General features: G+C 30.4%; 1 protein-coding gene across 2 annotated transcripts; it reads left to right on the top strand.

Annotated features, from left to right (window-relative positions):
* The first annotated feature begins 3,984 nt into the window (after positions 1–3,984).
* LOC145610310 (nucleotide-sugar uncharacterized transporter 2-like) lies at positions 3,985–12,601 on the top strand. 2 transcript variants are annotated; one of them, XM_081665638.1, is made up of 8 exons: positions 3,985–4,148; positions 4,291–4,432; positions 7,752–7,903; positions 7,999–8,204; positions 8,278–8,371; positions 11,045–11,211; positions 11,313–11,483; positions 11,885–12,601. In XM_081665638.1, the coding sequence occupies exons 2-8, from the start codon at positions 4,342–4,344 to the stop codon at positions 12,168–12,170; spliced, it is 1,167 nt and encodes a 388-aa protein (XP_081521764.1). In that variant the 5' UTR covers positions 3,985–4,148; positions 4,291–4,341; the 3' UTR covers positions 12,171–12,601. The 2 variants fall into 2 exon arrangements, with proteins under 2 accessions (XP_081521764.1, XP_081521763.1); XM_081665637.1 differs by lacking the exon at positions 3,985–4,148 and having other exon boundaries at positions 4,155–4,432.
* Positions 12,602–12,801: the final 200 nt, after the last annotated feature.

The following is a 12,801-nucleotide window of genomic DNA, read 5'->3' as shown; positions in this document are numbered from 1 at the left end:
ATCACATATATAAATAAATAAAATGATTCCCATAAACCCTCAAGGCTTGAAACTATGATTTGAATTTAATTTGATTAAGATTTTGGCATTTTGGTATAGCAACACGAAATGGATAATTTGGAGATGGAATGATTTGTTTGTAATTGTAATGAATTTAATTGACAGAAAAATAAAGTGGAACCTTATTCATATTTGAGAACCAATAAAATACTGAAATGAAATGAGTTTAAATAACTTGTGAATATACCTGAGTTCACTGAGTCCTTGTGGACATGCCAATTAGTAATTAAACTGAAAAGAATACTAATACTGAAAAAAAAAACTAAGAATTCTTAATGAAAGAGATCATAGAAGTCTGATCCTTTCGAACATTGTCTCTCTTGTCAGTGGACTGTTTGTAGCTTCTAGGATCGAACTCAGATTCATCTGTCTCCTCCATGGGTTCAGGTGTCTCGGGTTCAGGTTCTACTTGTACAAAATCCCCCTCTTAAAAGTCAAAACCAAACGAAAGTAAAGTCAAAACCAAAGTCAAACAAAGTCAAATAAAATCAACCTACAACTTGAAACCGTTCTAGAAACTAAACCAAATCCAAAACTTTGCGTTAGTCCCACACAATAATAATATCATAAATAATCAAAGCATTAAACATATCATAAACTAATAGAAACTAGCATGATTCGCTCTTCACTCATGTCCCGTCATGAATATGCTTCAATCACCTGTAAAGCTTCTCTCTACTTGTTTCCACTACTCTCCATTAAAAATGGGTCATCATAGGGCCAAGGTAAAGACAAGGCCAATAAACAAACAAATTCACAAGCAGCAAAGCTGAATACATAAGCGTATTTAAACACACTAACATGCTTTCACCTACCAACATACACTTACCTCAATGCACTTGTATGCATGCTCACAACATTCAACAAAACTTTTCAACTAGACACTAAATAATTTATTTAGCATTGATTACGCATCGAACGTGTTTCCCAACCAACCTCCCCCAATAATTGGGGTTTCTAGCACGGGTGCTAACCGTGCTAGCATCAAATAACCACTCGTAAGTGGCGGAATTCTTGCGCATAATGATAAATAAAAGGAATGTACAGCGTCTGGTACTCTAGTAGAAGTTATGGTTAAATGTAAAACCTCATAACTCCCCCCATATGTTCATACTCAAGGTAAATACGTTCCAATAGTTTTAGTACGTAATCTCTTTCACTTTACGTTATTTACATATTATTAGAATTGGTGATGACTCTTAAATTATAATTATGCAATCAACAATAATTATTCAAACAAACAACATACCAATTTAATTCTACAATAATTAGTGACCACATAATTTTTAATGTTGAACCCTTTTTAAATCTACCTCAGTGTCAAAGACACCTTAAACGCATAGACACATTCAATTTATTCCTCGTGTACATAGACACTTACATAGCTCCTTTCCCATGCTTATAGCATCAACAAAAATTATATGAACCATAATAATATTCCTTTTCAATATTCCAAACCAAATTAAACATGTATTTTAATTAAACATGCATGACATGCTATAAATAAAAGTGTAGTTCATATAAAACATGCCAAAATATAATTTTCCAATCTATAATCCATCACAAATAAATCATGCTTAATAATTCAATCACCAACATCAAAATCCATAATTCCAAACATAAATCTTAGCATAATACTACTTGTAATTCAATTAACCAAACCTAGCATGCTACTACATCACCCATAAATATGCTAAGTACGTGAACGTACCTTGAATATGATCTTAAAATCGCCATGACTAAGCGAAATCACTTAGGGCCTGTTCTCATTGACTGAACTCAGCTGAACTGAACTGAACTGAACTGAACTCAGCTGAACTGAACTGAACTGAACTGAACTGAAATGAATATTTTATAAGAGAAAGAAATTAGGAGCTGAACTGAACTAAACTGAACTGAACTGAGCTGAACTGAATTGAGCTGAACTGAACTGAACTGAACTCAGCTGAACTGAACTGAACTGAACTGAACTGAATTTCAACGTAAGAGAACAGACCCTTAATTGGAATTCTCCTACAAACCAAAATCATAAGAAGGCATCAATATCTACTCCTCACAAATTTCCAGCAATATATACTCTTATTAAACCACTCAAAATTAATTAAAAACAAGTTGAAATTTTATTTAAAACCTCATACTTAATCCCTATTAATGGGTAATTAAAATTCCTTAAAGAAACTTTACTTTTAGCATACTACCAAAAATTCCAGCATTAAATATTAATAAAAACTTGCTATAATCTATACTTATATAACAAGATTTGAACTTGAGACCAACAAGTATTACTATGCAAGTCTTACCGCCTTAGCTATACAAATATTGTGTAAATTTATCCAACAAAATTATAATTAACTTGTATAAGATGATTAGTCCTTAATTGTACTATTCGTTACATATCATAGAATAATTCAACTTGTATTAAATTTTGTTGCAAATATTAAATATGGTTTTTCTAAGACAAATCTATATTCAAAATATTAAATTTTGAAGATGATTTTCAATATATTAAGCAAAAATTAATCGAATGTTAATTACAAACTAGCAACTCGGGGCGTCGCCGAGCCACACACTAGTTATACTTTAAAACACTTAAATTAATGGTTTTATCCACCCTACATCATATTCCTTCAATAAATAATAATTTATGAATCTAGGGTTTCAAAATTGAGACTTTTTAAATAGAGTTAAAATCTGAAAATTAAATTGCATACTAATTATAATCAAGCATCATACTTTTAATCATAAAACCCATAATTAACAATTAGATCTAGGATTAAACAAGAAATAAAAAAAAAAAAATTTTTTTCAAGAAACGGACAGCAGCCACGGCACCACAGCCGGCTGTTGGTGGCGCCGCTGCTATTGCCGGTGTTGCTGGTGGTGGCCGGCGGCCCACCGGTGGTATGTTGGTGGCTGACGGTGGTGTTAGCCGAAAAAGGGGAAGGAGAAAAAGAAAGAAAAATAAAGGAGAAGGGAGAGAAATTTACCTTGGGTTTTCTCCACTGTGGGCAAAGTTTAATTTGCCCAAGTGTTGAATATTTATACCCTCTTTCTTTAAAAACCCTCCTTACCTAAAATTTCTTTCTTTACTCCTTCCTAATCCCTTTCCTAAAAAAACTTGTTAAAATAAAACTTTCCTTTTAAAAAATATTCCAAACTTATTAAATTAAATAATTAACATATCTTAACTAAAAACATTTCAAATTATTTAAATACTTCACAAAATACATATTTAAAATAAAATACATATAAAAATACAGGGTATTACAAAAAATGACAGCTCCATGAAATGACACGTATTATTTTCGGTGTCTGTTTTAGTATTATGTTATTGATTAATTCTAATGATAGATTGGATTTCAAATACAGAGTATATGAAAACCAATCAAACCAAATTATGTCCCTAGAAAAGTTGATAAATCTTACCCCCAACATCAAATTTGGTTACCCAACTTTTATATTTCATTTTTCTATTTCTCATCCCTCGATCCTATAAAAATGGCAACATCTTTATTATCAGTGTGGATTACGAAGAAACACATATTGACATGCATAGTTGCATACTGCCTCCATTACTGAATATTTTTACTATTTACCTTTTTATAATATCTAATGCATTACTTTGATTTTTTATACCGCTAATCATAAACCAATAAAATATTTTTTAAATGTATTTTGAGTTTTTAAGATCCAACTTAACTCAGTTTTCTCTTAAAATTACTTTCGAGCATTAGAAAATTACTCGTACGATTAAAGTTTTTAAAGTTTAACCACATAATCCAATAAGCAACATAATATAACAACCCCACAAGCAAATCTTTCTCCAAGAGTCCCAACTGTCGGTGGGTGTAACTTAGAATTAACAATCACCTCAAATGATAGAATATATTTTTGGCTAATAACTTTGTGTTGTTTGTGTACAATACAAGATTACATTACAAGCACTGCAATGCCAATCACTCACTCACAGTTTCCTCAATCTATCCGCCCTTAACGCTGAACAAGAATCATGACCCCACTTTCTTCACTTTGTTGTTTGTTCTATCAGACAACAACCTTATTTTGTTGTCTTCTTTCTCTGTTGTTCTGTGAGACCCGTGTCCCCTTCTCTTTCACTCTCTCTCTCCTCTGCTCTCATTCTTCCCTATTTGCTTACTTTCCCACCTCCAATTCAAATTCTTTATTTCAAATTTTTTCGAGTTTTTCTAATTTGGGGTTAATTTTTTGAAGGGTTTTGAGCAAAAGATTGAAACTTTATTGGTGGGTTTTTGAGAAAGGGGGATGCTTTGTAGCAGGAAGATGTTTAATTTGTTTGTTAGTAAGAATGTGAGGAAGATTCTCAAGCGTAAAGATAGTGATGCTGGTGAAAAAGGTATTGTTTATTGCTATTGGGTTAATATTTGTGTTTATATGGGTTATGAATTTGATTAATATTGATGCATTTGAATTTGATTGGAGAGGGTTAATGTTTGTGGTGATAAATTTGATTAATATTGGTGCATTTGGTTGAATTTGATTGGTAAGGGTTAATATTAGTGGTTTTGTAGTGGGAAATAAATTTGATATATGTTGGTGCATTTTGTTGATTGTGATTGGAAAGGATGAGTTTTGTTTTAATTGATTGGAATGTAATCAAGTACTTTTTTAAATTAATGGATCTGTTGATTCTGATGTTTGGAAAGTATTTGAAAATTTTGAATTAGTATGAAAGTTTGAATCTTTGTTGGGTCATTTTCTATATCATTGCTATATTTAAAAAGATTGAAGGATGCAAATTAAAAGCATTTTGCTTTGATGATTGCTTTAATCATGTTAAGGGTATCATTGATGGGAGATTGCAAATAAGGTATTAATTAAATTAAGTTAGTAGTGAAGTTTAATGTTTGTTTGTGATGATTCTCGATTATGTTAAGCATTGAATACTTATTTTTGGGGTCTTTCTTATGGAATATCATCCTTGGGAGGAGAACAACAATCAGTTAGTTACTTCTCCTTGGGGTATTAATATTTACAGTACATTGGAAAATGTACATTCATACAAAAGACTGATTCGAAACTCCGAATTTTTTTGCAAAGTTAGGATGCAGAAGCAATTAGCTTTGATAGTTTCCACTACTTGTATCCTTGTTGACTTGCTCCACAATACCCTGACATTTCTTTGTTTGAAACTTCCTGAAATATTTTGGAGATTTATTTCCAAGATATATTAGTGATATTTATTTTGGGTTTCTGTTGTTTTAAACAATAAAAAAAAATTAAAAAACACAAGTACTTCCTCTGTTCTCTTTTCAATGCAACACTTTTCAATCCACACTTGCCAATGCATTATTTCAATCATTGATATATTTTGGCCTTGTTTGGTAATTGGCTTTTAGTTGGCTTTTTGGTTGGCTTTTGGCTTTTGGCTTTTTCTTTTGGTCAAACAGCCAAAATACTTGTTTGGTAAATGGCTTTTCAGCTAGGTGAAAAAGCCGGCTTTTCCGCCAAAAACAAAAAGCTAGTGTTACTAGCTTTTTGGTTTTGGCTTTTGGCTTTTCATTAAACAAATTACTTTTTATCCTTAATTAATAATTAATAATTAATAATTAATAATTAATAATTAATAATTAATAATTAATAATTAATAATTAATAATTAATAATTAATAATTAATAATTAATAATTAATAATTAATAATTAATAATTAATAATTAATAATTAATAATTAATAATTAATAATTAATAATTAATAATTAATAATTAATAATTAATAATTAATAATTAATAATTAATAATTAATAATTAATAATTAATAATTAATAATTAATAATTAATAATTAATAATTAATAATTAATAATTAATAATTAATAATTAATAATTAATAATTAATAATTAATAATTAATAATTAATAATTAATAATTAATAATTAATAATTAATAATTAATAATTAATAATTAATAATTAATAATTAATAATTAATAATTAATAATTAATAATTAATAATTAATAATTAATAATTAATAATTAATAATTAATAATTAATAATTAATAATTAGTAATTAGTAATTATTAATTATTAATTAATAATTAATAATTAATAATTAATAATTAATAATTAGTAATTATTAATTAATAATAATTATTAATTATTAATAATTAATAATTAATAATTAGTAATTATTAATTAATAATAATTATTAATTATTAATAATTAATAATTAGTAATTAATAATTATCAATCAATAATTAATAATTAATAATTAATAATTATCAACCAATAATTAGTAATTAATAATTGGTAATTAATTAATAACTAATTATTAATTTGTAATTAGTAATTGATAATTGATAATTAATAATCAGTAATTAATATTTAATAATTATTAATCTATAATTAATAATTAATAATCAGTAATTAATAATTAATTATTAATAATTAATAATTAGTAATTAGTAATTAATAATAAGTAATCAGTAATTAATAATTAGTAATTAATAATTTATAAATAGTAATTAATAATCAATAATCAATAGTTAATAATTTATAATTAGTAATTCATAATCAATACTTATTAATTAATAATTTATAATTAGTAATTAGTAATAAAAAATTAGTAATTAATAATTTATAATTAGTAATTAATAATCTATTATTAGTAATTAATAATTAATAATTATTATTTAATAATTAGTAAATTAGTAGTTATAAGTACTTAAAAATTAATAGTTAGTACTCCGTAATTAGTAATTATTAGTACTTAATTGTTAATAACTAGTAATTAACAATTGTTAGTAATATTTAATTAATATTAAGTGCTTAATAATTAGTAATTAGTACTTAATAACTAGTAGTTTATAATTAATAATAAGTAATTATAAATTAGTAGTTAATATTTTGTATTAGTAATTAATAATTAATAATACTGATAATAAATGTATAAGAATACATAATAATGCCCTTTAAGGTTGTTTTGCATAGTTACAGCCAATATCTAACAGCTGATTTTACCAAACATGTTTACATACAATAAATAGTCAAACAGCCACTACAAACAGCCAATACTAACAGCCAGTCAAACAAGCCAAGTTAAACAGCCAGCAGCCAACAGCCAACAGTCAATTGCCAAACAAGGCCTTTATTACTCATTTGGAAAAATTTTAAAAATTTGATTTTAAAAAATATGAAGTGGGTCAGTGGGACGCATTTAATAAGATCCTACATGACTAATTTTTCTTAACCATAAATCAACAAAACTAGTCAAAGTAGAGTATACGCATAGTATAAAAGTCAAAGTATTGCATTAAAAAGAGAAAGGAGGAAGTACTCTTTTTTTTTTTTTTTTCAATCAAACAACTGAAGCTTTGTTGCTTAGAAGATCTGATTTTATTTATTAAATGCATGATTTCACTTTTATGTTTAACCTGTTATTAAGGACTATAATCACATATTATGATGAAGTTGATTGTTTGTGTGTGGTATCTCTAAAAAAATGCTACCATGCAAGTTAGAATTTTGCTCTTTGTTAGTTAGGAACATGAACCTTTATCTTATCCCGTTCACCTTACTCCCTTTTGTTACACTGTAAACCGGCGAGACTGCATTCCAGTACCTTGACTGTTGCTTCTACCTCTTTTACAAAATTCTTTTGTTGTTTTTGTGGCTTACTAAAGGTGCACTTACCTTCATTATTTGTGTCTTACTCTTACTAGGTAAAGCACTAGAAGATTTAAGGTCTTCTCTGTTCAATGAGTTGTGTTCCTCAGAAGGTGCGAGGCGCTATCAGCAACGCCTATGTGGGCCTATGGTGGCACTCACTTTCAACTTTTTGGTGTCCGTTGGTATAATCTTGATGAATAAGCTGGTATACCCATGGCTATGATTTTTTTTATATTGTTAAATAAGCAATTTTTAGTTAGTCATTTTATTGATTGCCTCATGTTTATCTGGATTATATAGGTCCTTGGGAAGGTCGGCTTCAATTATCCCATATTTCTCACATTCATTCACTATGTAGTAAGCTGGTTTTTAATGGCTATTCTGAATGCTCTATCTATGCTCCCTGCGCCTCCCACAAAAGCTTCTCGTTTATCTTCTTTATTCGCTCTTGGTGTTGTAATGTCCCTATCTACTGGTCTTGCTAATGTCAGTTTGAAGTATAATAGGTGAGTCACATAAATTTTCATCGGTTAAACCATTTCCTGATTCCTATTTTCCCTCTAACTTCTGTACTTTCAGTGTTGGATTTTATCAGATGGCAAAGATCGCGGTGACCCCTTCAATAGTGGTTGCAGAATTCATTCTCTTGCGGAAAAAGGTCTCTTTTCAAAAGGTAATCGCTTATTCTTTTTCATCAATGGCCCTTGAATTATATTTACAGATTAGGTAATTGTTGTGTATGAAAGGCAACCTTCTACTGAGAAAGTTTTCTTTTGCAACTTGTTGACGTGTGAAACTTAAGAGCTAGGATTATTTAAGACATGATTTTCTGATGTCTAAAGTTATTCTAATAGTTGTTACATAGTACATAGATTGCCCATGGTTATAGTTATATGGTATTCCTTTGAATGGGTTGCTTGTCATTTGTCAGTCGTTTGAATATTCTTCCCTTATATTTATGGATAAGTAGAAAACTGTAATGTTCTAGAATAGATTGCGGAGGGGTGGCTTTCCAATCAACTTGATTGTGAAAGTTCTTCAAGTCTCAAAACTTTGGAATAAATATTGCAACTCCAAATGTTTCTTAGATTTTTCTCTATCTATAAACATGAAAGGATTCTTATGTTTTCCCAGCTCACTTTGCCAGTATTCACTTCTTAAAAAGATTGAGTGGCAATTTGCCTAGTACTTTTGTGCTCATGTATTGGGTTGTGTTTTTTGCTTAATTTTATCTTGAGATCACTGCACATGAAGTGCAAATATCTTTAATTCGTTTACAACCATTTTCTTATTGAGCTCAAATTGAGGCCAGCATAAACTGTTTAGCATTTGTTCATCTTTCTTATTTCAACCTAATTGCTGAATCTCACTGTTGTTTCATCTTGAGAGTTAAGCAGAAGATCTCTTGTTTTCTTAAGAAAACAAATATTGCTAGGAATCCACTTGGAAGGTGGTCTGCTCGATGAGCCCCTACTGGCTTACTTAACCTTCTTTCCTCCCGTTCTTTCTGTTGTTTGTTATACTCTAGCCACTCAGTCACTCACTGTTAGATCACCAATGAAATATTTGCAGCCCCTCCTCTGCTGACTTTCAACTTCAGTTTTTTCCTGTTTCCTCATGTTAAGCGGACTTATGCATGCTTCGATATCTTATGCTCTTTCCATTATTAATAATGGTTCAATGGTATATTTTATTTGTTGGAGATGTAGTGTGATTTGCATCAAGAACTCAGAAATTGTCCTCTATGTTAGATATTTTCCTTAGGTTTTGTTATAGGTATTACTTCATTCTTTCTTCCTTTAATATATATGGATGCTCCCTTTTATGTTTTACTCAGTTAGTTAATTAGATACACAATTTGAGAAAATATTGAAAAATGAAAGTGGATGTAAGATAAAGTAGGATAAAGTAAGAGAGAGAAGGTAAAAGTTAGTTAAGTGTTAGATAAAAGTTCGTTAAGTAATAGAGTGGGTGGAAACGTGTAATTATTGTGGGATAGAACTATAGAAGGGGTAAGATGATAAGGAGGGTAAGTCTAACATAGTATGAAGCAAATTGATTAGTACAATGGTAAGTAAGCAGGGCAAAAACCAACAAAGGGAGTAGTATACTAGAGCATTGAAGAGTGCATTTTTTGGTGGTTGTGTAAAATTGTAATTGTATAACTATCAGTTTTATTTGTCCAATTGCAAAATTATAGGTTTTCAATTGTTCATTAATCATTTATTGTCTCCATTGTACTTGTGTATTACTGGTGGTTGGAGCCATGCAATGTACTTTGGTTGAACTAGATTAAGGGGTTTTCTTACCCTATATTTCACCTTTAGGAACTGATTGCTATTTGCTAGTGGGATTTGTCCTACTCGATTGAATTGAAAGTAGTTTTTGAATCTAGAATGTCTTGTAGCCATTTAAGTTATCTTGAAGTACTTCCTTTTTTACTTGCCACTCTTCTCATTTTATGCATGCCAATGCATTATTTTGATCACTAATATCTTTAATCACCAATATGTAAACATAATAAAAAATTGATGTATTGGAAGTTAATCAAGACAAATGTATCAAGATCCCATGTGAATATATCTAATATCTTTCCTTAGCTATAAATTATTAAAGCTAGTAAAAGTGGATAATCCGATAATCTTGAATAGTGTAAAAGTCAAAAGTGTTGCAAGTAAAATATGGAGGAAGTATATAATACTAAAATAGGATAAAATTTTATGTTCATACTTCATAGTTGTAAATTGTTTTCTGCAGTTGCTGTCATAGGGGTATTGGTACATTTATAAGCTCAGAGAACTTCCAATTTCTTGCCTAATGAACATACTTTGAATCAGTAAAATAATGGAAATACTGATAAAAAATATTCCCTCTTTTGCTAGCCAATATTAATAGAGTTAGGGCTTGGAGATCAAGGGATAAGAGGCATGGTGAAAGAATAAGTAAAAGTAGTGTTAACTTCGAGTGTTGGGACTTGGGGCATCCATTTCTGGTAGATGTGAGCTCTGAACATGAAACCTCACATTTCTCTCTCTGTTTTCTATTTATTCATTACAAAGTATTTGTTATTTTATTTTTATTTTATGTCTAATTTCGTCTTTTATTAATACTGCTTCGATTTATGAGAATTTGTATGGATTGTGGATACTTGTATACATTTTACATTACGTTGTAATGTTAAATGTCTCTGAACACTAATTTTAAATGTCTCTGAACACTGTAATTGGTGTTGTCTTCCACATCAACCTGTATGCTGTCAACTTCGAGTAGCCTATTTTGTGTGCTGCAGTGTTTGTTTTCTTCCTGTTTCCGTGATTTGTTTTTCTGATGGGAGAACCTTTTTCAGGCTCTTGCTCTTACTGTAGTGTCAGCTGGTGTAGCTGTTGCTACTGTAACTGATGTACAGTTCCACTTATTTGGTGCTTGTATGGCCTTAGCTTGGATAGTTCCTAGTGCTGTGAATAAGATCATGTGGTCCAGTATGCAGCAGCGGGAGAATTGGACTGCATTGGCGTATGTTATATCCTTTTGACTTCATTTCTTGGTTAAATTCTTTGTTTCAGAATTTTCGGATGCTGTCATATGTGTCCTTATGAAGGCTTTTATTTGGGCAGGTTGATGTGGAAGACAACACCAATTACAGTGTTCTTCTTAGTAGTGATGATGCCTTGGCTAGATCCACCGGGTATCCTTTCTTTTAAATGGGATGTCGGAAACACATCTATAATTTTGATGTCTGCACTTCTTGGATTCTTGCTTCAGTGGTCAGGAGCACTTGCGCTTGGGTAAGTATCTGAGATTCTTTGTACTATCTTTTTTCAAAGTAGGTCTCAATTGAGAAAAAAGAAGGATTATGCTCCTTTTCATATTTTGGAAGTTTACATATGAAATATTTCTTGTAAAATTCTAGCAAATTTTGACGCTGTTGTCTAAACTATATTCTTATAGCTAATGACCTGCTACGTAGCTTGTCCAATAACCTATAGTCCTATGCAAATGGTTTTATGGCCTCTCCAAATCCCCCCCCCCCCTCCTTCAAAGTAATTTTTGTGTCGTAGTGTCTACACCACGACCCATGATTGGGATATGATCCAGAGCATCCATTGCATTGTACTTTTATTTTTTTTTTTGAAAGCTGAATGTTAAACCTAATTTTATATTTTTATTTCGAATCAAATGTGTGCAGGGCAACTTCTGCTATTACCCATGTTGTTCTAGGCCAATTCAAGACGTGTGTTATACTCATAGGAGGGTACCTTCTTTTTGGATCAAATCCTGGGATAACCAGTGTTTGTGGAGCAATCACTGCCTTGATAGGCATGTCGGTCTATACATATCTTAATATACACAATGCAGAACAGCATTCAAATAAAACTGTCTCTAAACAAGCACCATTTTCCTCTCCAAAGTCTAAGCTTAGCAGAGAAAATGGTGATACTCACGTTGGAAATGATGCAGCAGAATCTGTTTGAGTCGGGACATATCTTCATGTTACAAAATGAGCTAACATACTGTGGTCAGTCACACTTCACTAACCTCCTAACTTATATTTGTATTCCTCATTTCAGATCTTTTTTTGTCGGTCAATTTGACTGCATTTGCTGAAATGAACCTGTGCATGTACCCATGTAGTTGTTGTCTTGTTGAGGTTTGAGAGATGGTTCTGTAAGATTAGCCAGTTTTTCCCCTTAGTTCTCTCAGAGCCTCGGTTATATTTCATTTTGTGTATTACTGTATTAGTTAGCGAGAAGCTCTAGTTTTTTTAATGTTGCCTTCTCAATAGCAGAGTTATTCTAGCAAGGCTGATTTGTCTGTGGATTGTAACCCCATTCATGTAATGTAATACAGTACACAATAACATTATTCGCCTTGCTATGTAATCTTGTCAGGTTCATCTCTTGTATTCTTTCTGTAAAATTGTGCTTATAAGTTCGTTTTTGGAGTTTAGCCTTGTGGTTGTAGCTCGATATTTTCGAATTGATACAGTACAGTAGTACACCTCCTCTAGTAGTTGCTGCACAGTAAAACAGTTGCATATGAGCTAATGCAAACAGTGTCAGGAAAGATTTGCTCTATACGATTACAGACACAGCATAAGAAAAA

Source organism: Chenopodium album, chromosome 24 (assembly GCF_948465745.1).
Source record: "Chenopodium album chromosome 24, dcCheAlbu1.1, whole genome shotgun sequence".
In the NCBI taxonomy this organism is placed as follows: Eukaryota; Viridiplantae; Streptophyta; class Magnoliopsida; order Caryophyllales; family Amaranthaceae; genus Chenopodium; species Chenopodium album.
The sequence above is the reverse complement of the archived record's forward strand: the minus strand, read 5'-3'. Positions and strand labels throughout refer to the sequence as shown.

Bases quoted from the DNA above. Each gene is read 5' to 3' on its own strand.
- LOC145610310 (XM_081665638.1), top strand. From the start codon at position 4,342: ATGCTTTGTAGCAGGAAGATGTTTAATTTGTTTGTTAGTAAGAATGTG. The intron at 7,904-7,998 runs GTATACCCATGG...TGGATTATATAG, and splicing joins TAATCTTGATGAATAAGCTG to GTCCTTGGGAAGGTCGGCTT. The intron at 11,484-11,884 runs GTAAGTATCTGA...AAATGTGTGCAG, and splicing joins TCAGGAGCACTTGCGCTTGG to GGCAACTTCTGCTATTACCC.